The sequence below is a fragment of the Canis lupus genome, chromosome 28, assembly GCF_048164855.1.
Source record: "Canis lupus baileyi chromosome 28, mCanLup2.hap1, whole genome shotgun sequence".
Classification (NCBI taxonomy): domain Eukaryota; kingdom Metazoa; phylum Chordata; class Mammalia; order Carnivora; family Canidae; genus Canis; species Canis lupus.
Window position 1 is genome coordinate 33737297 of NC_132865.1, and position 26144 is coordinate 33763440.

Here is a 26144-nt window from a genome sequence, read left to right on the forward strand (position 1 = left end):
TCCCACTGACCAAAACTTAATTGAACCCAGCTGCAGGGGAGGCTAAGAAATGTGGTCTTTATTTTCAGTAACCATCCAAGCATCCAGTTCAGGGGTTCTGTCACTTAGAGAAAATAAAGCAGGTGGATATTGGAGTATCACTTAACTTAGAAGTATTGCTACACTTAGTGTATAATGCATGAGGAAGGGGTACACTTACTACAATACAACCACTTACAGATGAGAAAATGAGACTCAGAAGTTTGATACATTCCTCAGGGTCATCCAGCTAAATTAGAGGAGGCAACCTCAGGAATTTTATGCAAATCAGTATATCACACTACTTCCATAATAACTCCATCATAATTCCTAACATTCGTATAGTGGTTAATCGTTTGCAGTAAATGAAGTCATCTCATTTAAACCTTGTGATAACTGTGTGATGAAGAAAAGTATTGTTATTGTCCTTTTTTATAAATGAGAAAAGGGGCTTAGCAGTTCTTATGAAAGCCACAGTTTATAATGTTAGAGCAAGCACTAACCACTGCTTATTAATATCTCACATTTGTTTAGTATTTCCACAGTTTATGAAATGTATTGGCATAAATTCATTTCAGCCTCAAGATAACTCTGGAAAGAATATATAAAAGAGTAATTATGGTGGCTTTCAATTAAAGAAAGAGAAAATGGGCAGATAAAAGTTAAGTACAGGTCTTGAGTTTAAGTCTTTGAAGTCTCACTTTTTTTCTTTTCTTTTTTTAATTGTAGTATAGTTGACTCGTTCTTTGGCAGTGTTCCTCATTCCCTGTCTATATCAATTAGGGTTGCATTTAGCTGCATACAAAATAAGTCTGATTACAATAGTTAAACAAGTATAGGTTTTATTTTTCTCACCTGGTAAGATGGACAAAGGGCAGGGGAATTCAGTGGCTTTTATGATACTGTTACACACCTGACTCCTTTTCTTTTTTTCTTAGAAGGTAGCTTTTTGTTTGCATGCTTAGATGGGTGCTTCCAGTTTCCATGGCTCTCTTCCAGGCTGGAAGAAAGGGGAAAGAAGAGGGACAAAAATCTATCCCAGATATTCTTTGCATTAGGAAAGAGTAACTTGAAGTCCTCTGCTTGATCTCTTTGGCCAAGTGTCACATGGTGCACTTAGCTACAAACGGCCTGCTACTCCAGAGAATTAGAATCATAATAAAGGAAATGCAAAGGAAGTTGTTACTGGATAGGCAAAGAGATTCACATTCTTTGGGCCCTGATTTCCACATCTGTTCATTTTAAGGATGGGAATAATAAGGATTATAAAATGCCCATTTTAAAAAAAATTATTCCATAAGACTGTGTATCCTCTCCCTCTAGAGTCTTACCTCTAAAATAAAAAAGCCAAAAGTTTCTAACTTAGGAACAAGTTGTGTTCCAGATGGTTTCTGTAAGTTATAATAAAATGCCCTATTCTGTGATGGAGCTGAGTTGCGCAGTATGCTAGAATTGGGAAGGTGCTTGCTAGTCAGCAAACATTCTAGAATAATCAATAAGTCCTTAATTAGGTGTGGGTGGACCTTCTATTCCTGGATCGAAGGTTTGTTTGGCTTGTGTCCTCTTTTTGGACTGTTATTTACAGATCCAGACTGTATATTGATGTTGGCAGAGTACCAACTATCAAGTATTATATGCTTACCAGAATTGAGCTACACTTGACTATAATGGGAGCTAGATGGTATTGCTGGTAGTAATAGGTAGAGCAAAACTGATCAAAATCCTTATCAGACTTAATTAGAAGTAATTGAGTTTGAAATTCTAAGAAGCAGCAGGTATTTTACCAAAATAATGTATAAATATGTGAGTGTGAGATATCCAGGCAGTGGAAATTTGTAGCTATTAGAAATAAGTTATAATGTCTGAAGTTGGTAGCAAAGTACTAACCACTTTTTATTTCCCATGTACTTTTTTTTTTAGCATATCTTACAGATAAAATAAACACATTCTGCTATTTTATGTTTTCATGATTACCTCATCATCCAATTATTTATTTCATAAGCACCTACTGATTTTTTTTAAAGCGCTTGAAATAATTTTTCCATATACATGTTAGGACAGGATTTATCGAGATTCTATAACATGAAATATGTTTTAAAAATACTAAATTAGCAATTCTTACCTAAAATTTTTCTGGTACTATCTACTGAGCGATGCTGTCTTTATTCTCTTACACAATACTGACCTCTAGAGATGGAGCACTGTAAATTCACTGCTAAGTAAAACCGTGTTTTTTCTGATAATTTCTAAAAAGAATTTAGATACTTTATTTTTTCTTCTCTTTCTCACTTTTTAACTTTTATTTTGAATAATTTCAAACAAAATTGTACAGAATTTTCATGTGCTCTTTCATTTAGATTTAATAGTTGAACATTTCTGTATATTTGCTTCCTTCTTTATTTTCATGTATTTTAAAGAAAATTACAAGGATTGTGACATTTTACCCCTATATACTTCACTATGCATCTTTTTATATAGTGTTAATGTAATACTATTATTTTATAATGTTATTATGAATATAATAAAAGTAACAGTTATTCCCCCCCCCCTTTTTTTTAAGATTTTACTATTTATTTATTCATGAGAGACACAGAGAGAGAGGCAGAGACACAGGTAGAGGGAGAAGCAGGCTCCATGCAGGGAGCCTGACATGGGACTCGATCCCGGGTCTCCAGGATCACACCTGGGGCTAAAGGCAGCACGAAACTGCTGAGCCACCCGGGCTGCCCACCCTTAGTTGTTTCTGGAGTGGGTTTTACAACTGGTTACTTCAACCCAAGATCCAGTCAAATGACATGCATTTTTTTGGTTGCTGTGTTAAATTTTCTTATTTTAGAATAACCTCTAGTCCTGTTCTTCCTCATGACATTGACTTGTTGAGATCAAGTTACTTATTACATAATGTTCTGCTTTTTGGATTCTTCTGATTATTTCCTCAGAGTGTCCTTTAACTTGTTTACTTTTCATCATCTATTTCTTATAAAGTGAAAATTAGATCTGAAACCTTGATTGGATTAAGGTTAAGGATCTTTGTCAGGAATATGTTGTAGGTATCCTTTGTGCACTTCCTCCTGCATCATTTTTTATGACATGTAATTATCTTTTCTCATTATTATTGATGCTATAAGATAGTTAAAGTGGTCACGACCAGATCTCTGTTATAAATTATTTTGCTTCTCTTGCTGCTAGCAGGTATCTGGAGAAATATTTTGGAGCCATTTGAAATCAGGATTCTATTAAACGTTTCGCATAATAGTTTTAAGATCTATTAAAGATGTGAAATGGGATTTTCTTATTTTTTTTTCCTTTTTTAAAATTTAAATTCAATTTGTTAACACATAGTGTAACACCCAGTGCTCATCCCATCAAGTGCCCTCCTTAGTGCCTGTCACCCAGTCACCCCTTCCCCCAACTTGTTCCCCTTCCGCAGCCCTTTGTTTTCCAGAATTAGGAGTCTCTCATGGTTTGTCTTCCTCTCTAATTTTTCCCCACTCAGTTTCCCTCCTCTCCCTTATAGTCTGAAATGGGATTTTCTAATCCTGTTGTTTTTCCTACATATATTAGCTAGAATTCTTTTGAGAAATTTCTTCATCAACTGGGGTTATGTGTTTATCCTGAAAGGTAGTTCCTAATAGAAAGACAAAATACATGTTTAACTTCTTCACCAATTTCTAAGTAAGGCCTTTGAGTAAAAACTACCTCCAGGGGGTACAGATGTTATTTTTTCAGGGAAGAGGAGACTTTTTTCCCTTTTTTAAAAAAATATATTTAAGATCTCACAGAGTTTTGTATATCCAGTGCAATGCAAACTACAGGCATTATTTTTTATTTTTTTTTACGGTGAAAAAATTTAGATTTATAGCCGGCTGGACTCAGTTTAGATGATCCCAGTTTTGTTGGCAACATCCAAAGCATCATAGTCAGGAGCCAGTCGAACATCTGCTTTCTTCTCTCCATCAGGCCTGATCAAGGTGTTGACCTTGGCCGCATCAATGTCATAGAGCTTCTTCACAGCCTATTTGATCTGGTGCTTATTGGCCTTGACATCCACAATGAACACAAGTGTGTTGTTGTCTTCTATTTTCTTCATGGCAGACTCAGTAGCTAAGGGGAACTTGATGATGGCATAGTGATCAAGCTTGTTTCTCCTGGGGGCACTCTCTCGAAGGTATTTGGGCTGCCTTTGGAGACGCAGGGTCTTGGGTCGTCGGAATGTAGGTGACGTGCGGATCTTCTTTTTTTTTGTGACTGTGCACGCCTTTCAGCACCGCTTTCTTAGCTTTCAAAGCCTTTGCTTTGGCTTCGGCTTTGGGAGGGGCAGGGGCTTCCTTCTTCGCCTTCGGCGCCATCTTTGTGAAAGGGCAGGCATTATTTTTTAAGTTCAGTCTATTCTTCTCATTGCTTGCTGTCACTAACACCTTTTTATATATCTTTTTGTTAAAATGCCATTATATGGTCCTTTAGGTTAGGTCTCGTCTGTTGGTTCTCCCCTGTGAGTAACAGTGAAATCTGCTCATTTTAGCCTATCTGACTACCATCCCATTTTAATCAGTTATACCTTTTTTGATAATGTGTTTCTCCTCCTCAACTCTTCAGATTTAAATGATATCCTTTGACTCTCACCAATCAAGTGTAAGATAACACATACACACTTTTATTCTTCCACCTTTATTCCTATCTTTGGTTTCCTTTTAAATCCACAATTAAATTTATTCAGTGCTGACCAACAGTGCTTTTGCTAAGAGTTCTTCAGTCATCCTTCAGTTGGATAAAAGCTTGTCCTCTAATAGATTACTTTAGGAGAGCTAGCTCATCGAGGTCATACTACCTGTTCTTACACGTTAAAAGCTTTTTCTGTAGCCTTGATTCTTGAAAGACTCTCAATTGCTTACAAACTCTTTGGTGTAGCCCTCTATCCTTGGGCTGCTCTAATAAATTACCACAAACTAGAAGGTTTAAAACAATAGAAATTTATTTTTTCACACAGTTCTAAGAGCCAGAAGTCTGATATTATGTTGTTGGCAGTGTCATGCTCCCTTTGAAAGCTCAAGGGAAGAATCTTTTCTTGCTTCTTCTAGCTTCTGGCAGCTCCCAGCATTTGTTGACATGCCCAGGTTTTATAGACCTATCACTCCAGTTTGTGCCTTTACTTTACATTCTCTTGGTATTTGTTTCTTGTTTTTACAGGAACACCAATTATTGAATTTAGGGCCCACTTGAATCCAGTATGACCTCAGCTTGAATTACATCTGCAAAGACCCTATATCCAAATGAGGTCATATTCTGAAAGTTCCCAGTAGACAGGGATTTTACTAGGGCTCTATTTTACCCACTGTACACTCTTGTTTCTTGGTTAACTGGTAGAAACTGTTGAACTGATGTAATATCTGTGTGTGTGTGTGCATGTTGAATCTTGCTGGCAGAAAAGCTGATAATCCGATTTTCTTTCCTTTGTAAGTAGCTTGGTATTTTTGCCTGGAATGCCAAAGAGCTTTATCTTGAAAGTCTAATAATAGAACTATGATATATCTCAGATTCAGAGTTGGCATTCTGGGCAGATATCTACAAAGTATGTCTCTCAGTGTGGACATTCAGGTCCTTTTATTTCAGGAACATTCTTTTGAATCAAAGTTTTAAAGATTAGTTCTATTTCATTCTTTCTTTTTTGGGGACTCCTAATATATGTGTATTGACTCTTTCACAGACTTCTGTCTCTATTACTTTCTCTCTGGTCCCTTTTATCTGTTTGTTTCACTTACTTTTTTTTGCTTTTCTCATTGCTTGCTATGCTTTGGACCGATCTGTTGCTTTTCTGTGTATCCTGTGATCTAGTGCTAAGTCTTAAGTGATTATTTTTGTCGTTATTGTTTGTGGTTTCTTTCCTGTATTATGTGAGTTCCAATTTCATATCTTCCTATTTATTTATCTTTCCTGAGTTGTTTTTTTTTTGTTCTACAATGTTCTTTTGTTGTTGCTTATTATTTTTAATCATCTTTGAATGTTGTATTACAGTTTTATTCTGCTTTATAGAATTTTCAAGTAGCCTGAAATATTTTAACTGTCATTCATTGTGTTTTCTTCTTCTGCTTTTCAGTGGACATTGCAGTTGTTCAGATTTCTTATTCCCATTTGGGCTGGCCACTGTGCAGTTGGTGGGAAGGTGGCTGGAGAAAAGGAATTTGGGTTGTTCTCGTTCAAGAACTTTCTTTTCTGTTAGAGCAAGGAAAGCATTATCTTTATTTTTAGGCATCTTTTTTTTGTTTTGTTTTCATCATTCTTCTGTCTTGTTGGATCCTGTCTTGTTTCAGGAAGGCCCTTATCTTTAACCTCTTCTTTTTCTTAGTTCTGTTTGCTGTCTTCTCAATTGTCTCTTCAGAGACTTTCTGAAAGATGTTGGATGTCATGTGGTCTGTTGTCAGGACTTCACTTTGGCTCTGTGTCTTCTCCATGTCTCCTCTTGTCGCTGCTCTTTTGCCATGTCTCAGACCTACTTTCAGTATTTCTCATTTTAGTTGCGACCCTTTCCTTCTGGGAGGAAATCTTGACTGTTGTTCTTGGAGTTCTACCACCGCTGAGAGTCCTCCAGCTTCTTGGCACTTCTGTGCGGCTCCTGCTGTATTCCCCACACTCGGGTCAGCTTTGGCACTTACTCTACCAATCGATCTTCAGTATTTACTTCCCTTCCTTCTTATTTGTGTTTATGACTGTTTTTCATCTCCTGCTCATTCTTTAGCTCTTGATTAAGGGTGTTGCTCTCCTTATGGCTATGTGTGGTCTTTAGACAGAAGTGTGAGAGGGATCCAGGGGACTGCCATCATCCTTGGGCCACCCAGAAACCCAGACACTCTGTTCATTTTTTTTTTATTGTTTTCCTGCAACCAAGAGTAAGTGGTAATGCAGCGGCTTTCGTTGCTAGCCATGGTGGACTGTTTTACCCTCTAATGAGTGACTGCTAGAACAACAGTCTAGTTGGGATAATACTGAGTAAGTATGTTTTCTTGTGTAGCTTGGTAGTCAATGAAGATAACTTCCAAGCCTAGAAAAACATTGCAAGCCATTTCTAGGGTCTCCTCACCTTACACATTTCTGTTGTATTTTGAAGTCTAGAGCATTTTCTTTTTATATTCTCTGATATAGCAGATATGTAAACTTCACTCACCTCTTTAGCTGTTTTATATTTATAAAGCTCTTTAGGAGATTGATCCAATATGTGAGTAAGTGAAAAACCATGGATATATAAAAAATAGAGGTAGTGAGGAGAAAAACCTATTTTTAAATTTTGAATTATCCAGGGTAACAGAGTTGTGCTTCTGTCCTAGGTTGTCACAAGTTGAATTCCCCAGGAGCCAGACTTTGAGATGGAGATTAGCATGCAGGATGTTCAGGAAAGAATGCCCTTGGGATCAAATTTGTGTAAGAGAGGAGGGAAGCCAGATTAGATTAGGTACAAGCGCTGTTGAGTTGCAGTGAATCCCAGTAAGAGCTCAGCACCTCACAGGGAGCTCTGGGGCCTAGGAGTTCTTAAGCCAAGTTTTTAGTAGTCATTATCTCTGGTTGGGCAGGATCACATGGCCTTTTTTTCTTTTTTTTTAGCTTTGTCTTAATATTTGCCTATTTTAATGTAAAAAATGTTAAATGTTACTCGTTCTCAGGAAAAAAATAAGCATTTCTGTTTTGGGGGGGTGATACAAGTAATTCTGTGGAAAGGGATCTTCTGTCAGTTAACTCTTGATACTTTGTTCCCATTTCAGAAAGCTTCAGTGCTTTTCATGCATACTATGTTTGTTTTTCAGCTTGGGCGATGGTAGATGGTGGGTCCAATGTGAAAGCCCGCACTTCTTACAATGAGAAGACCCCAAGGATCATTGTGTCACGTTCGCATTCAGGAATGGTCAAACAAGTTGCTCTTCAGACTTTTGGAAACCAGACTACAATTATCCCAGCTGGTGGTGCTGGTACGTGCCTACTCCCCTGTGTGTCCAGTGTCCCCAGCATGGTCAAGGCTTACGTTGGAAGAAGGAGTTGGTTGTCCTGTGCTTGGGCAAAAAGTAAGGCTAGACGTGCTTTGCAGACAGATACAGTCTCCTACTTCATTTTCTAGGGTGGGATTTCAAGTCCTACATGCCTTCTTATTAGAAACAACCTCACAGGAGGGACAATAGTCTCACAACAGTGATTTCTGTTCCTCAAATACTACAAAAGCATCCTCATGTCAGTGATGTGCCATTGATAGTGGTTTTATTTATTTATTTATTTATTTATTTATTTATTTATTTATTTTTGATAGTGGTTTTATATATGATCTAATTTCAAAATAATTGTGCTGTTAGCTTAACTGTAGGAATGTCAGGGAAAGAAGGGAGATCAAGCACATTACGATGTTTCATGTGGTAGAAAGATGCCAGGAGTCACCAGAAGTGTTATTAGAATGGCTAATCCCTGGGCACTTTTAACACCTTTGAACTCCAGCTTGCATGTATGGGATGAGCCAGAGTCTGGTGGCCACCCAGCTTACAGTATTCTGCAGTATTTTATTACCTGTGTTATTGATCAGGGGTCTGCTTATTTTTTCTGAAAGGCCAGATAGTAAATATTTTAGGCTTTATGAGCCACGTGTGGACTCCCTTGCATACTATTCTTGGATTTTTGTTTTATTTACCACCCTTTAAAAATACAAAGAAAACATTCATAGCTTGAGGGTTGTACAAAAACAGTGTGTGGCCTGGATTTGGCTCACAGGCCATTTGCCCTCCCTTGTTTTGAGTGCTATTTAATATGACAGAAGTGTTTTAATTCAAATACATAACAAAGTATGGCCAGAAATGTGTGTTTGAAAATCTTTTCACCACAGTAATAAGGGGAAAAGTAATACTTATTAAAACTTTTAAGCCTAATAGTTTGAATTTAGTGATTACATAAATGTACCTTACTTAGTAGGACGTCATTATTTTCTTATAAGCTCTCTGTTAATGTTAGTTAGGAAAGGTAATGTTCAGAATACCCAGTAGGAAGGATAAACCAGACTCTAGACCTGTTTTCTTCTGTGTTTATTTTTAAATTTAAAAAAAATTCTGCCTCATTACAAAAAGGGCTTAAGATTGTGTTATTTTGTCTTCTTTCAAATCCAGTGTTCTAGCTATCCAAATGAAACCTGTGGGCATTGAGCTTCAGTGTAGTATTCCACGGGAAGTGGTACATAGTGATACGTCGATAGGTCTGTAGAAAACAACCACAAGGTAGATTTAAATTTAAAAGATTAATAGATGTATATTATGTTTTACTTGAGAATAGCTTCATAAGTTACTTTACAATGTATCTTTTACTCATTTGAGTTTAATATAATGTCTATGCTGTTAACTTTTTTAAAAAAAAGAACAAAATGAGTTTTTTTTTTTTAGAATCTTATTTATTTGAGAGAGAGAGTGAGAGAGCACAGGCAGAGAGTGAGAGAGCAAGCTCATGAGCAGGGAAGGGGGAGAGGCAGAGGGAGAAGGAGGCTTCCTACTGAGCAGGGAGCCCTGATGCAGGGCTGGATCCCAGGATCCAGGATCAGACCTGAGCAGAAGGCAGATGCTTAACCAACTGACCAGGAGAACAAAACTATTTTTTATGTAATTTTAGATTTCGCAGTTGCAGAGATAGTATCGAGAACTCTGGCATGTCCTGTGCTGTTATGTTTTACAATGTACTCTTAAATAAACTACTTTTTGAAATCTTTTGAATAGTAACCTAAATTCTTTGTTTATCTTTTAGGTTATAAAGTTTTAGCACTCTTGGATGTACCTGATAAGAGTCAAGAAAAAGCTGATCTATATATCCATGTGACATACATCAAAAAATGGGATATATGTGCTGGGAATGCCATCTTAAAAGCCCTTGGGGGACATATGACTACCCTGAGTGGTGAAGAAATCAGTTACACTGGTTCTGATGGCATTGAAGGAGGGCTCCTTGCTAGCATCAGAATGAACCACCAAGCTCTGGTCAGAAAACTCCCAGATCTAGACAAGACAGGACATAAATAAGCAAAGTCCATCACAGGTCACAGCTCTTCCTGAGTTGAACAATCAGCCTGAAACGCTGGGGGCTTCAAATTCAAAGCGTCGGTGGAGACTATGCATGGTTAAGGCCATCCTGAACTTTTTAAAGTATTTATGAAGCATCAGAGACTTATTTTCCCTGTAATAGGATGCAAGATCAGGGAAAGTGGGTTGCTTCGTGTCTCAAGTATTGTCTTTATTTTTGAGACTATTTTCGTACGGTTGTCATACACAAGGTAAATATATATATGTGTGTGTGTGTGTGTATATATATATATACACACACACATATATATGAATTAAAATCTATAGCTGAGTCTACATTGTTATGAGTCACCATTTTCACACAACATCATGAATCTTCACTATTTGTTAGTACTTTCCTACATAATTGGGCTGAAGAAAGGATTGATTTTGTGTAGATTTAATACTACTTTACAATTGTATCTCATTGAAACTAAAGTAATTGGGGGTTTTTACTCCTAATTCAGATGGAAAGCACAAGAAGCCACATGTTCATTAATATGCAACAAGTGCTCTATTTATCTGTTGTTAATGAATATTTCTTATGGATTAAAACAGAAAACGCTTAACTTGTTTTTTTTTTTCTTTGAAATTTTAATAACAGGTTCACCAGCTAGTCGAGAGTATAGCTATATGATGATTGCGTTGTAATTGTAATTTCCGTGTGCGTGTGTTTTGTTTTGGTACAGAAAAGTGTATTTGTACCCATGGGGTCAACATTTCTGCCATCTTACTGTTGCTTTTGTTTGCTCTGTGGACAATGCATGGTTCCATCCTTTCCCTCCTGACCAACATTTAGTCTTTAACTTGTAAGGTTTGGATTAAGGTTTCAGGGCTAACACTAGGATTTTGGTACGCTTTCTCCTTAGGGATAAATTATGCACTATAAAAGTATAAATTATTCTGTTAATTGAGTCATTTAATATTATATAAATTGAGCTAGCTTTCGTTATTTTCAAAAGCTCTGTTTTAGTACTTTTTAAAAAATTTGCCAGGTTTATATGTAGAGATTCTCTCATCAAGAATGATACATGGTTGCTTTTACCATTAATAAATGGATCTAACATAGTGTCAAAGTAGTAAATTTTAAGATACTTTAAAGTTTCTGTTCAGGTTAAAATAATGAAGGTTAATGTTACTTTTTGATTAATTTTTGTTTTATTTCAGTAGGCAGAATCTGGTTGAAGAAAAGTGGTGGCATGTTCACTATGTCACTGTAATCAGAACCTTGCTTTGTGAAAGTTCATTGGGATGTTGGATTTGTCTGTGTGGTATTGAAATTTCGTGTAAACAATACTGTTATTTCATGTGACTTAGATGTCCTTATATTTTATAACCTACTGATAGCAGGGGGAGAGGGGTTTGCTCATTGTCTTCTTTTCTTTCTTTAAAACAATGGTTTCTTTTCCTATCTTGGAGGTAAAATTGACCAAAGAATGGACATCCTCATCTGGTGGAATGTGCATACAACTTTAGGTCTGCATTTTACACGGTTTCCAGAGCCCTTGAATTGCTCTTTGGGAACTGAATCAAGCATGATGCACAAGTTTCCACTCAGTCTCTAGCATCTGGTCACAAACCTGATAGTGTAGTGGGCCTCGATAGGTATGATTTTGTTCAGCGAAAATACAAAGTTTTTGGTAGTTGGATCACTTGATATTTAAACAGGACTTAGGGATTTAGAACAGAATACTAGAGACCTCATCTTTTTACTTTGCAATGAAATGAGAGCATTTTTTTCTCAGGAGAGATGGCAAAGGCATATACTGTTTCCAGAGTCATGATATAAACATTTATTTTAATTGTAATGTGTCAAACATGGGGCAAGAAGGCTGGCATATTAGGAAATGGCATTTAATTGGAGTTTTTTTTCAATATATGGAAACTTTCTAATTTAATGGAAATGAAACTAGATCATATTAGCAAGCATGATTGCTTTGTTTTTATTTTTATTCCATTAATCTGCATGTAGATAATAACTTTGCAAAGGGCTTGTGTCATGTGCAAAAATTAAGATATTGGCTGACAGTTAAATGTGTTATTTTTATAATTTATTGGGGATAGTCTAGTTACTAATGGTTTTTAAGTGCTTTTTTGGAAAATTCATCTTTAATTTTTTTTTTGTTTCTAAAAGTTGATAAACGTCACAGAACTAATATAAGTACAAAGAACAGTATTTATATTTATTTATGTGAGACATTATTGTGCCAGAACATACCAGTAAAAGTAAAACACCATGAATAAGTGAGGCATGTAGTATCTTCCAGAATTACATAAATAAAATTACTTTTAAAATGTAGAAAAATAACGAGTTGAACTTTTAGTGAGCCTCACCTCTCCAATTCCTAGTCTTTCCTTCCGTTCCCTTTATCTTTGCCCTCATTTAGAGCACAATGTTCCCTTAAACTTTGAGTTTTACACATCACATTTAGTAAAAGCAGTAGCGTCAGTGATTTCAGTGTTTATTAGCTGTCTCCTTGCTCTGCCCTTCATCTCTACCTCGTTCCCTGGTTCCCCAGCCCATTGATATTCTTCCAAATCTGCCCCTCTTTCTTCACTAGTATTATTTCCCAACACTAAACCCCTGAATTCTCTCCTGGACCTACTTCTCTCAAGGTAGACTGCTGAAGTCTTATGGTGGAACTGAGATTCTAGTTAAGTTCCTGGTCAGGGAGATGAAGCCGGGCCAGAGTTCTGGTTCATCATTACTTCTCAAAGACTATTCTCAAAAGGTAAAGGAAAATGACCTTCAAAACCATAATATTTACACTGTCAAGTCTAATCTAGTGCTTCTGTCTTTACAAAGCATTTCTTCAGATCCATTCTTCATAGAATGAAAAATGCAGAAAGTATGAGAATTAGGTATATAAGCCTGCTTAAGAAAACTTACTTTTTCTGTTTTCATATTTCTGTCCTTATTTCAGTTGAGATTACAAAGGGCCTACAAGGTGGATCATACTTGTCTGGTATTCAATTGTCCTCTTTCCTCTGATTTTAGTGTGTTTTCTTGATTTTAAAGCAACATTCAAATGAACTGTTTATGGCTGTATGATGAAGCTAACAAATGTTTTGATTCATGTATTTTAAGTAACAGTTGTGCAAATTCTGTTTGCTGGGCGCTCCCTTTGAATATTGTGAAAATTAGGTCAGAGGAAGTAAGGGAGGGGCAGTGGCTAAGAAGAGGGTGGGAAAGAGGAAAGACAGCTCCAGGGAAGAGTAGCAGAGGGAGGATGCAGAGCAAACATCTGCCTTGAGCCTTGGAATCAGGAACTCTGCCGCTGTCTCAGATGTTCAAAAATTGGATCTCACTTAGGTTTTGAAGGTGACAAGCATAAGTAAAGCTGGGGCGCCACCACCCCCTATTCCTCAAAAAAATATATATATGTATATATATCTCTCTCCAGCTTGCCTCTCCTTGATAACACCTTGAAAATGGCCTTATGGAGACAATCCTTGGCAGGTTGAAAATAGAAACTACTTGGGTTTTTCTAGCTGTAACTGTTTATCTTGCTATGTGTTGACTGGTCCTGGATAGAAACTGAATTTTCATTTTTGATCTTGGTTGAATTTGAGATGTGTTATTTTCAGTATATGCCTACAAAAAGTCTGTCTCGTAACTGTTGTATAAAATAAACCTGAACTATGGTTTCATTTTTATCCTAAAAAAGTTGTGCCTTAACAATAGGGCATTGTATGTTAATAAGGGAAAACAAAATCTTTTTTTAATAGATGGGGAAAATAGGAACTTTTTGCCATTAAAATTTAAGTTCTTTTAACATTTTTAATATTAGAGTTGGGGGAAATTCATTGAAGTTAAATACAATTGATATAAACTTATTTTTGCATAACCTAGCATTTACAACTAAAGTACATTTTTATAAGAACTGGCATCTTGATGTATATAGGTCTGAAATGATACTTCATCCTTTGATTTTTAATTTGAAATAATACAAGACCAGGATAAGGTACATTTAACAATTTTTTTTTCTTTTAAATCATTTCAGTGTGTTACTATATCTGTTCTACTAGTCCTCTGACTTGCTTTGGTTTTTAAAAATAGCTATTCATGGTACCATGTCAATAATTTATTAATGCTAATTTAAAAATATTGTGTGTTACGTGACTTAACCAGAATGGCTCCTGGATTGAAGTGGGGGGCGAATGGGGGATTCTGATTAGCAGTTTCTAAGAGGGCAAGAAGAATTGAACTTTGTATTTCAAAAGAAAGCTTTGGTTTCATGAGGTGCTGTTTATGTAAGTTGTTTATTTTTATTTTATCAAAGCCTGGCAGGTATTAGCATTCCAATTTACTATTGGTCTCTTTTTTTATTTTTAAAGTTATTTTTAAAGTTGGATGGTGAATTAATTCTGTGGGAAAATGAGATTTATAAGTAGGGGTTTTTCTTTTTGGGGGGGTGGGATAATATAAGCCAAATTTTTAGAAGTTAAGGCTGATGAATAATATTAAAACAATGTTACATACTGTGTTTGTAAATGTTCCCTAAAGTATTATAATTAAGGTAATTTGTGTAAATTACAAAAGCAGAAACTGTGATGTTTGATTAGTAGTATGTTCCGTTAAAATTCCTCTTGAGGTATGTTCGACACATAGTAAGTTATTCAGGAAAGACTTGCTCATCCTGTATTTTTTAAATAGGAAATACAGCATGCCAAGTCATCATTAGATCCGTTAGCCTAGAACGACTTTCTCTCTCTCCCCAAATTCTCTCTTCTAAGCTCTCTTCATTTTTGCGGGGTTGAGGACATAGTAATGTTTAAAGACTTTAATTCATGCGTAAAAATATGGACTCCCAATTTCCATGTAGCATTACATCCTCCACTGGCAAGAGCCAAAGCTAGTTTTACAGTCTGACAAGAGACACCATGTTCTGCCATGATGAACTGTGGTGCTCCAGATGGATTTACCCCCCATTTGATGATGTTCCTTAAGCTACTAGATGTACATACACACGGGGTTGAATTTACTCTGAACTATGAAATGGTGTTTCCTGTTCATGTCCCTGCTTCCTCAAACTCTTTTTTTAATGGATCTCACTTCCAGTCCATCTCTTGTAATGGGCTAACATTGACAAGAGGGATTAAAATAAAAATAAATACCTTCCCTATTCACACATTTAAAGCTGCTCTAGAGGAGCTAGTCCATTTCCTGTTGCCAAGCCATGCATAAAACACCAGACTTTCTTCACTTGGCATGCTGTATCCTGTGTCACCCACAGCACCAAATTTAAGGGAGTCCTGACTTTAATCTCTATTGAGAAGTAAACTCTCCTCCATGTTTTTAGAAGTTATTTTATACCTCACCTATAGTACTCATTTTTATATGTGTTGTTGTAAACTTCCTAAGGACAGGGATTGTGTCTTGGTGATTTTTGTATCTCCACCTCAACCCCAGCAGCTAGCCCAGTGTCTTGAATAAATTAGGTGCTTACTTTATGTTGAACTAAATTGAATAAAAGAGTACTACTAGCATAAGCATTTCTCATGCCTTGGTTGTATAAGCTGATTGTTTTGTTGACTTTGCAAATATTTATGATTATCATCCCACACACACTAAATTATTTTTTAAAGTTTGGCTTTCTTTCTTTTAGATACTACCCCCTGGACATTTAGCTCTAGAAAATGTGATTGCTTCCAATGAAATGACTATCCCAAATGCTCTGTCCCTGGATATACTTTGCCAAACTGAAATTTGAATTTTCGGAATAAATTGGTCATGTCTGCAAGAGATTGTGTGCTGCATCTGCTTTTTTCCCCTCTTTTTTTTCTTTCTTTTTTTTAACTAGGGTAACCTATAAATTTACCATCTTAACCATTTGTAAGTGCACAATTCCGTGGAATTAAATATATCCACAATGTTGTACAACCATCACCACTGTGCTTTTAAAGAACCTGTTCATCCCAAACATAAACCCTACCCATTGAGTCCCTCCTTATTCATAACCCTTTCACCTCCACCCTGGAACTATTCTGCTTCCTCTATGAATGCATCTGCTTTTGAAGTCTTAGTTTTCTGAGAGTCTCTGTCTTCTCTCACCATGTACAGAAAAGGCATCAGTTTGAGAAGGGGCTTACAAGGCAAACAGCCATAACAAAATTATATCTTGTATTCTTTGATTTGTTCTAAGATGGAGGGAGGATAGAAAAAAGAAGCAGAGACAAGGATATAGAAAAGTAGTAATAGAAACAGTATGATGAGAAAGATACCAGAGGGTATTGTTTTCAAGTCCATGATGATAAAAAAGATCAGCCCTGTATTATGAATTTGGTTATTCTATATCATGCATCAGCAGATGTATATTATTTGCTTATACAAATAGAGAATTCTATGCTACATCCTAATGGAACAATTAGGATATAGACCATTATTTTAAGAATTGTTTCTAAAACTCTGAGTATTTTGAAAGCCCAGAAACTTTTGTTTGAAGTGTAGTTGACACAGTATTACATTAGTTTCAGGTGTACAACACAGTGATTCTACAGCCCTAGGGATTCTGCCCATTTTTTTTATAGGATTATTTCTTTTCTTGGAGTTGAGTTGTATAATTCCTTCATATATTTTGGATATTAACCCCTTATTGGATATGCCATTTGCAAATATAACTGGAAGCCTGTACCTCCTACTCTCAACTATTTTTTGCCCTTTCTCCTACTCACTTTCCTCTGGCAATTACCAATTTCTCTTCTATATTTATGAGTCTGTTTCTGCTTTTTGTTTGTTCATTTGTTTTTTAGATTCCACATATAAGTAAAATCCTATGGTATTTGTCTTTCACGGTCTGACTTACTTCAGTAATATAAGTCCATTCATGTTGTCACAAATGACAAGATCTGTCTTTTTTATGACTGAGTAATACTCCATGGTATACACATACCGCATCTTTATCCCTTCATCTGTCAGTGGACTTGGATTGCTTCTATATCTTATCTGCTGCAATAAACAAAGGGGTTCATATATCTCTTTAAATTATGTGGTTTTTTTTTTTCTTTTGGTGAATACCCAGTAGTGGAGTTATTGTCTAACATGGTATTTCTATTTTTAAATCTGAGGAATCTTCATACCTTTTTCCAACCTTGTTGCACCAATTTACATTCCTACCAACAGTGCACGAGGGTTCCTTTTTCTCCATATCCTCACAAACAGCTGTTACTTCTCGTCCTTTTGATATTAGCCATTCTGACAGGTATAAAGTGATATCCCAAGGTTTTGATTTGCATTTTCCCTGATCAGTAGTGATGTTGAGCAGTTTTTCATGTGTCTGGTGGCCATCTGTATGTCTTCTTCGTAATAATGCTTTTTTAAGTTCCTGTGCCCATTTTTTTTTTCTAAGAAACACTGAACACTAGAGCTGGAAGGATCCTTTTTTTATTTAAAATTCCAGTATAATTAACATAAAATGTTATATTAGTTTCAGGTGTACAGTATAGTGACTCAACACTTCCATATAACACCCGGTGCCCTCCTTAATCCCCATCGCCTATTTCACCCATCCCTCCACCCACCTTCCTTCTGGTAACCATCTGTTTGTTCTCTAGAGATAAGAATCTGTTTTTTGGTTTGTGTCTTTTCTTTGTTCATTTGTCTTAAATTCCACATATGAGTGAAGTCACATGGTATTTGTCTTTCTCTGATTGACATATTTTGCTTAGCATAATACTCTCCAGCTCTGTGTCATTGCAGATGGTAAGATTTCATTCTTTTTTATGACTGAATAATATTCCATTGTGTATATATACCACTTTTTTCTTCATTCATCTATTGATAGACACTTGGACTGCTTCCATAATTTGGGTATTGTAAATAATGCTGCTATAAGCAAAGGGATGCATGTATCCCTTCAAATTAATGTTTGTATTTTGGGGTAAATACCCAGCAGTGCAATTACTGGATGTTAGGATAGTTCTATTTTTAACTTCTTGAGGAAGCTCCATCCTGTTTTCCCCAGTGGCTATTCCAGTTTGCATTCCCACCAACAGTGCAAGAGGGTTCCTTCTCCACATCCTCATCAACACTTGTTTCTTGGGTTTTTGATTTTTGCCATTCTGACAGGTGTGAGGTGATAACTCAGTGTAGTTTTGATTTGCATTTGCCTAATAAGTGATGTTGAGCATCTTTTCATGTGTTTGTTGGCTGACCGAATGCATTCTTTGGAGAAATGTCTGTTCATGTCTTCTGCCCATTTTTTTATAGGATTATTTCTTTTCTTGGAGTTGAGCTGTATAATTTCTTCATATATTTTGGATATTAACCCCTTATTGGATATGCCATTTGCAAATATCTTCTTCCATTCCATGGGTTGTCTTTTTGTTTTGTTGGTTTCTTTCTTTGCACAACAGCTTTTTAGTTTGGTGTAGTTCCAATAGTTTATTTTTGCTTTGTTTCCCTTGCCAGAGAAGACATATGTAGAAAAATGTTGTTAAAGCCAATGTCTGAAATATGATTGCCTGTGTTTCCTTCTAGGAGTTATATGGTTTCAGGTCTCACATTTAGGTCTTTTGTCCATTAAGTTTATTTTTGTGTATGGTATAAGAAAGCAGTCCAGATTCATTCTTTTGCATGTGGCTATCTAGTTTATGCAGCACCTTTTGTTGAAGGGACACATGAATTTAGTTCTCTAGCTTCATTAAGGTCTTTGGTTACATCAAATCTTCAATTGGAAGAAAACCAGACCTAATTGTATATTGTGTATACAATATACATTGTATATTCTTGCCTTCTTTGTCATAGATTAATTGATGTAGTATGGGTTTCTTTCTGGACTCTCTATTCTGTTCCATTGATTTCTGGACTCTCTGTTCTGTTCCATTGATCCACATGTCTGTTTTTGTGCCAGTACCATATTGTTTTGATTATTATAGCTTCGTAGTATATCTTGAAATATGAGACTAGCAAAGAAACATTTTTAAATGTCTCAGCTCTTTAATAACTTCAAGGATTATTTCCTTTCTCCCCTTTAACTCTTTTGGGTGGCTCTTTTTTTTTTTCTTTTAAGATTTTATTTATTGATTTGAGAGAGAAAGAGTGCACAAGCAGGGGGAAAGGGAGAAGCAGAACTCCCACTGAGCAGTGATCCTAACGTGGAGCTTGATCCTGGGACCTCGAGATCATGATCTGAGCTGAAGGCAGATGCTTAACCGACTGAGCCACCCAGACATCCCTTTGGGTGGCTCTTAGGAATATCATTTCAGAGTTTCCAAAGCACTTCAACATGGATTCAAGTTTTCCCAGAAAAGGGTGACCTTGTGAATGCCAAATGCCACCTGATATTTCAGAGATTATAACCGTTTTTTTATTCTTTACAATTTCTGAGAAATTTTAACTTGTCTTGCTCATTTTGGAGCTCAGACCATGAAGAAAAAAACAAAAACAAAAACAAAAAAAACATGATTCACAGTGAAATCACTGGTGGAGTCCAGCACCTCACATGGTCTCCATTTACTCTCTAGAACTTCTATCCCTTCCTCCCAGCCAGTGCTGTTTACCAGCCAATCGTGCTTTGGGGATTAACATGAGAACATCAGGAAACGAAGGAGTCCGTCTTTTTGGACAGAGAGCAGAGTGGTTTCTTTCTCAAACAAGATTTCTGATCATGAAACAAGATTTCCACAGCTCTGGTGGGAGTTCTTCCCAGATAAGTACTAGGTCAGATCTTATTTCACGGTAGGAATGCAAACAGCACATTTGTGAAAGTTTTCTTTCTGTTTTCAGTGAATTTAGTTCTCTAGCTGGATTAAGATCTTTGGTTACATCAAATCTCCAATTGGCAGAAGACCAGACCTAATTTTTCAAAGAGAACATTGTCATGGAAAATATTTTTAAAAGTGGATGTAATTTTGCCTAAAGCAGCTGTTGGTAGGTAAGCAGTGTTGTGTCATGGGGCAGGAGGAAAATGATCTTTCTCGAATACACTTTTTATTCTCTGGGGAAGTGATAAAACATTCTTCAGCGTGTCAAACGGTTGTTTTGGACTGCAAGCCAAATACGTCCTGGAAACCTCAGTGGATTAAAAATCTCAACAAAAGGAAATATTTAAAATCGTAAAGTATGTCAGACAACAAAATAATACTGTACTAACAGTAAGAGCTGGATTTCCAGTAGAGATAGGTCACCCTCAGCCCTGACCCCTGGAAAGTGACAGGGTAGATCTCCTAAACTTGTGGCCCATGTTTCTTGAGCAGTATGAGAGACAGGAGTTGGGAACGTCCAGAGACAGTGTTGCGTAGGGACGTTCACCACCGGGAATCCGGTGCAGCAGTGCCTGCATCTGAACACCCTTATGTCTCTTACTAGCTGTAACCATCTTGACAAAGGCACTCAGATGTGAAGGGGCATAACAGCAGTACCACGCACAGGGGTGCTGTGAGATGAAAAGAGGTAAAATAAGGGAACAACCTTAAGACAGTTATGCAAGCCCTGAAGGATGCACACTCCCCCCGCCGGGCCCCCTGAGCTATTTTTAATAATTGCTCTGAAGGCTTCTGTTCCATGCTGTATTTATTTGGCAGGCTCTCTTGCTCTCTCGAAACAAAAATTAGCTCAAATTAACCTAAGCAGAAAATGATTTATTGGCTCAAGTGTCTGAGAAAGATGAAGTCAGGGGTGAGAAGATGGACCGTTTAGATGATGTGGTCATTTCTCTCTCTCTCTCTCTGTCTCTCTCTGTCTCTCCCTTGGCTCTATCTGCTAGTGTGTCATGCTCATCTGCTCCTATAGACTGTCTTGCTCCACAAAACAGGGACCATGGCTGTCACTGAGTCCAGATCTACATTATTCCAGCAGTCCCCACATGCACACAACAGTCTTCTATAGTAACTTTACAGGGAAGTCCTGGAAAGGACAGTGATTGGTTTGGTTGGGACGCATACCCTTGCCCATCCTAAGCTCTCTGTCCAAGGGACAAGCAAGGATCTGTTAAGAAAAGGAAGAAAGTCTGACAGAGGAAACAGTGGCTACTAAAATCGAATCAAGGATTTATTTGTGAGGATGAGGTGAAGGAACTCCAGTCATCCTTAGCCAGTGCCTGCCTGTGAAGAGCAGCTGGCAACTGTTGTCCCATCAGGTTTCTCACTTGTGCTTTTCTGATTGGAGGCCCAGGTCTCAACAACACCACAGCTCTGCAGCAGCAGGCTATGGCCTCCATTGCCTAAAGCCCGACAGGCCACTTTTTGGTACCTTGCTGTTCTGTGAGGTATTGGGCTGGAGAGAGGCAGAAGATGCAGAGATTGGCCTACACCCTTGTATTAATGCTCAGAATTTGTATTCCTCTCAAGATCCCCCATCCTTCTTCTAACGATTTCTAGGAATCAAAGCAAAAGTTATTAGTACTATGTTGGTCTGAGTAGCAGGTGGTTGTGCTCCCTGCTGGCATGTGGAGACCTGTGTGGAAGTCGGTGGACAGGGAAGAAGGCAAGTGGAAAACAGTGAGCACTGAAGGTTTGAGTGTGCTGAGTACTGGGTGGCCAGAGGCCAGAGTCCGTCTTTCTTGCTTTTCTCTCGTGTTGGCATAAAGGGTTGGTCTCATCCTGGCAAGAGGAGAATGCGAGGTCCCAAGTCCTCTTGTGGGCTTTCATTATGGCAGATGAACTCAGATGAAGTATTAGGAAAGATAGAGGTTTTAAAAAAATGGAATACTCCAGATTTGTCAGATCTAATAATTCTTAACTAACAGGCAAAGAGTAAGCATGAGAGAGCCCTGTGAAATGGATAACAGACTAGGGCAGGAATGCCCTAGAGTCAACATCAGCCCTCCTTTGGGAGGACTTGAGTGCATAGTGAAGCACTGTGGGAACAGAGATGATATTTCTGATAAGAGCCAACCACAAGAATTGAGAGGGCACCAGAAAATAGTCCTTTAAGGGTTAAGACATTTAAAAGTTCTGTGCTTTCAAAACACTAACAGTTTGAAGTGATTTTTTTAATGGCCTACATCCTAAGAATTCTTTATTATAATGGGCAAATAAAAAGGCATTTTTAAAAACTTGGTTATAAATTTATTTATTTAATATTCTTGACTTCTGTTAGCAATTTCTAAGATTGTAAACATTCCAGGGAGGTACTCCTTATCCTTAGGAATAAATATTTTGTTCAGTTCCATGAATTCAGTTATTTTATGCCAACCTGAACCCACAGTCCTGATTAACTGGAGTCCTTGCCCCGACTCTTCTGGTTATGGGGAATAAAATTACACCTGCATTAGTTTGCTTTGGGTTGCCATGACAAAGTTCCGCAGACTGGGTGTCTTCAATCACAGAAAGTATATTGTCTTATAGTTTTGGAGGCCAGAGTCCAAAATCAGTGTGTCAGCAAGTTTGGTGCCTCCTGAGAGATGTGAAGGGAAGTTTGTTCCTCAGCTCCTCTATTATCTCTAATCAATCTTTGGCATTCCTTGGCTTGTAGAACATCACTCTGATCTCCACCTTCATCTTCACAATGGTGTTCTCCTGTGTGTGCCCAAATTTCTCCTCTTTAGAAGGACACTGGCCATATTGGATTAGAGGCTCACCCTGCTTCAGTATCACCTCATCATAACTAATTACATCAGCAAAGATCTTGTTTCCAAATAAGGTCAACATTATAAGATATGAAGTATTTGATGGGGAAACAAGGTACCTCCTAATAATACACCTAGGAAGAAATAGGATAAGGATAAAAATGAAATGGAGATTATGTAGAAGTACTCTAAATCCATGGTAGTAGCATTTAGTGCCAGTTTTCCATGATCTTAATACTTTATGAGTTTTTTGTTTGCTTTTTAAGGAATTAAAACTATTTCAAAGCATCTGACATCTTTGGCTTTTGAAAAGTTTAAGCTTCAATTAATGTCTCAGTGCTTTGAGCTACTCAATTTATTAAATTCAAATACTTGGTGTATTTTTCATATAAGTTGTATGAGCATATTTAGATGAATATAATTTACTCAAAATGTGAAATTGAATATTAGAAAAATAGTATTGAGTGTTCCTCTCCAGGAGAGAGAGTCCCAAAGATATTCATGAATCTGTTAGTAGGAGGCTGCAGCAAAGAATCTGATATGGAGTATCCTGAAACTCACAAATGTCTCTGCCCACTTCCCATCCTCTCAGTAAAGACAAGAGTCATGCTCTGGGTTGCCATATCCTAGGTTGGGCAGGGCAGGAGCTGGATCTGAGAGGTGGGTTGTGAGGGCTTTGAATGCTTAGCTGAGATCGTTTTTCCAACACCTTTTAACTACAGAACTTTTGTGCAAAAATAATATGTAAACTTAGTCTATAAAGGAGACTGCAGCCAACATTCTCCATGGTCACCAGAGCAGTGTTTTGTTGAGTCTTGTCCTTGTATCCTTACCCTCAGCATTACCTGGAGATCCCTGAAGTGGTTGATTAGTGGGCCTAGGTAGACTCCATGATTCTGTGTTTTTTTCTTGGGGCCCAGGAGTCTGCATCTGAACACACTTCCAAGGATTTTTCATATATGCACTAAAGTTTGAGAGTTGCTTCTTTCTTTAGCTTAATATATGTTCTGGCACATATTTGGCTTAATTCATGTTAAACTAAGAGTCTGAGTTTGAACCCTGCTTCATCTACTTCATAGTTCCTGATCTGGGCACAATACCAGTGTACCCCAGTTCCACTACCTCAAAGATTGTTCCAAGTGTCCTGCTAAACAATGCACGTTAAGCCTTCAGCACAGAGCTCAGTCTGCTGAGTGCTCACTATGTATTTATTATCACTGTTAATTCCACCATCATCCTTATCACTACCATGCCTATTGGTTTTTTTTGTTGTTGTTGTTAAAGATTTTATTTATTTATTCGTGAGCGAGAGGCAGAGACATAGGTAGAGGGAGAAGCAGGTTCCCTGCAGGGAGCCTGATGCAGGACTGGATCCCAGGACCCTGGGATCACGCCCTGAGCCAAAGGCAGATGCTCAATCACTGAACCACCCAGGCGTCCCAACCACACCTGTTCTTACCAGGACTTCTGCGTTGACCTGGGTGGGAGAGCTCAGGAGAATTAATCGTCACCACTAAATAAACAAATTCCTGCCTCTAGTCTCCCTGGAAGTTTCCACACTAGCCTCGATTGCAAATCATCCCTGCTGGTTCGGATGCCTTACGCAAATGTTCCTTTTAGTCTGGGGCTCACATTCTAACCACAGAAGTTTTCTCCCACCACATTCCCAGCTGGTGGGTCTTGGTTCTTCCAATTGTTCTAGCCAGTGGTTCCCATACATTAAAGTCGCTGGGAATCACCTGGGAATCTCGCTAGAGTTCAGACTCTGGATTGCTGGGGTGGATGGAGAGGCCTCATTCCCAAATGCTCCCAGGGGACTGCTGTGCTGCCTGTATAGGAAGCACACTCAGAGACAGGAGGCTCAAGAAAATGGGGTATCTCTGTGTGGCTCTCCCTGGATCCCACACAATAGGTGTCACTCTTGCCACAGGGCCCGAATCTTAGGCTACACCACCCAAGAGAGCCTGCTGCCTGCCCTCAGCTTCAGGGGTTCCAGAGAAAAGTTCCTGAAGCAAGTGGTACTGTCCCAGCTCCCAGAACTTCTAAACTTCCATTTTCTGCTTGCCATATATGCCATTTTTTTCAATAGGAACTTTATTTCATTGATATAGATATTATTGTTGTTACTTTACAAAGTAGAGAATCTGGAGAGATATATGACCTCACCTTGGCTTTCCCCTGAGTGTCCCATGAGCTAAAAAGAAACCTTGAATAACACCCTCCACCTTTATAGTTGTAGAGGGCTACTCGCTGACTTTCAAAATTTAGAAGAAAAATAAAAAGGAAATTCCTCTAAGGATATTATGAAATAGCTATTGGCTTCTTTTATTCAAAAAAGGAAATAATGATATGGGTAATTTAAAATAAAAATAAATAAACCTCCTGACAGCGCCCGCTTCCTCCTTTTGTCTTGGCTAGAAATCTGGCTTCTAGAGAGTGAAGTATCAAGCTCTGCCACAAAGGGGAAGCAGAGCATCACTCTTTCTACACTGACTAGGGAAAGAAACAAAAAAGCTGTGTTTTGAGTTTGGATCTGAATTTCAAAATCTTGAAGTCAGTATTGAAAATAACAGAAATGATCTTGCTAGTCATAACCTTCTTCGGCTGGTTGAAATTCCCAGGTATAACTTTCTAACTTATAAGTTTACTTGAAGACTCATGTTTAAAGTAAACTCTGTTTTTGGGGGGCGCAGCTGGTGTCTCTTTGTGACTATGTCTGGGCCTACCTGTCTTGACGGGGCCGTTAGGATGGGGGAGGTGGTGCAGAAAGAGTGGGGAACCGATGACTTTAGTTGCAGCCCAGGACATCAGGATGCCCCCACACAGGTTTCTAGCAAAATACAAGAGGATATTTCAATTCAGGAGCAGAAAAAGAGACACGAAGCCTTTGAGGAAAGAAAACGGATTTGGATGACTACTGGGTCTAAGGAGCAAAAGCAAAAGGCAATCTTAAAGAATCATTTTAAACAGAAAAACAACTTTGCCTGTTAGAATCAGTTTGGAAACATTTGGATCATTTGAAGCGCTATCTAGAGTGCCGGCTGTTCCAGAAGGGGATAGCGTCTATTTGTATTTTTTTATTTGAGGCTATGAGGCTGGCCTTCAGAGGCATTCAGCTCTGGACGTACTTGTATTTTGTCTCTATGCAAACTGACACCGTCTTACTCATCTGTGTTCTCAGGTAGAGAATCAGGCAGAAGAGGGGTGGTTGAGGTTCCAGAAAACGCATGCATGCAGGTTCATTCTGCGTTGTCACTCAGCTGTGGCCTGGCGTCATGCAGGGAAAGCTACATTCTGCAGGAAGGCAGGAATTCGGGCGCCCAGGGGGCTCAGCAGTTGAGCATCTGCCTTCAGCCCAGGGTGTGACCCGGGGTCCTGGGATCGAGTCCCGCATCAGGCTCCCCACAGGGAGCCTGCTTCTCCCTCTGCCTGTGTCTCTGCCTCTCTCTTGAATAAACAAATAATATCTTTTTTTTTTTTTTTTTTTTTTTAAGGGAGGTGTAAATTCTCAGGGCATCCCCTTCCTGTCTTTCAAGGCTGGAAGGTTGAAGCC

At 38.0% G+C, this 26144-nt stretch overlaps 1 protein-coding gene across 5 annotated transcripts in view; it reads left to right on the forward strand.

The window, feature by feature from the left end:
* Positions 1-15826, forward strand: part of BPNT2 (3'(2'), 5'-bisphosphate nucleotidase 2) — a 38710-nt gene extending 22884 nt beyond the window's left edge. For all 5 annotated transcript variants that reach the window (XM_072804575.1, XM_072804576.1, XM_072804577.1 and 2 more), the window contains 2 exons: positions 7812-7973; positions 9772-15826. In XM_072804575.1, the coding sequence (XP_072660676.1) occupies positions 7812-7973; positions 9772-10043 (434 nt within the window). In that variant the 3' untranslated portion in view covers positions 10044-15826. The remainder of the gene's footprint in view (positions 1-7811; positions 7974-9771) is intronic.
* Positions 15827-26144: the final 10318 nt, after the last annotated feature.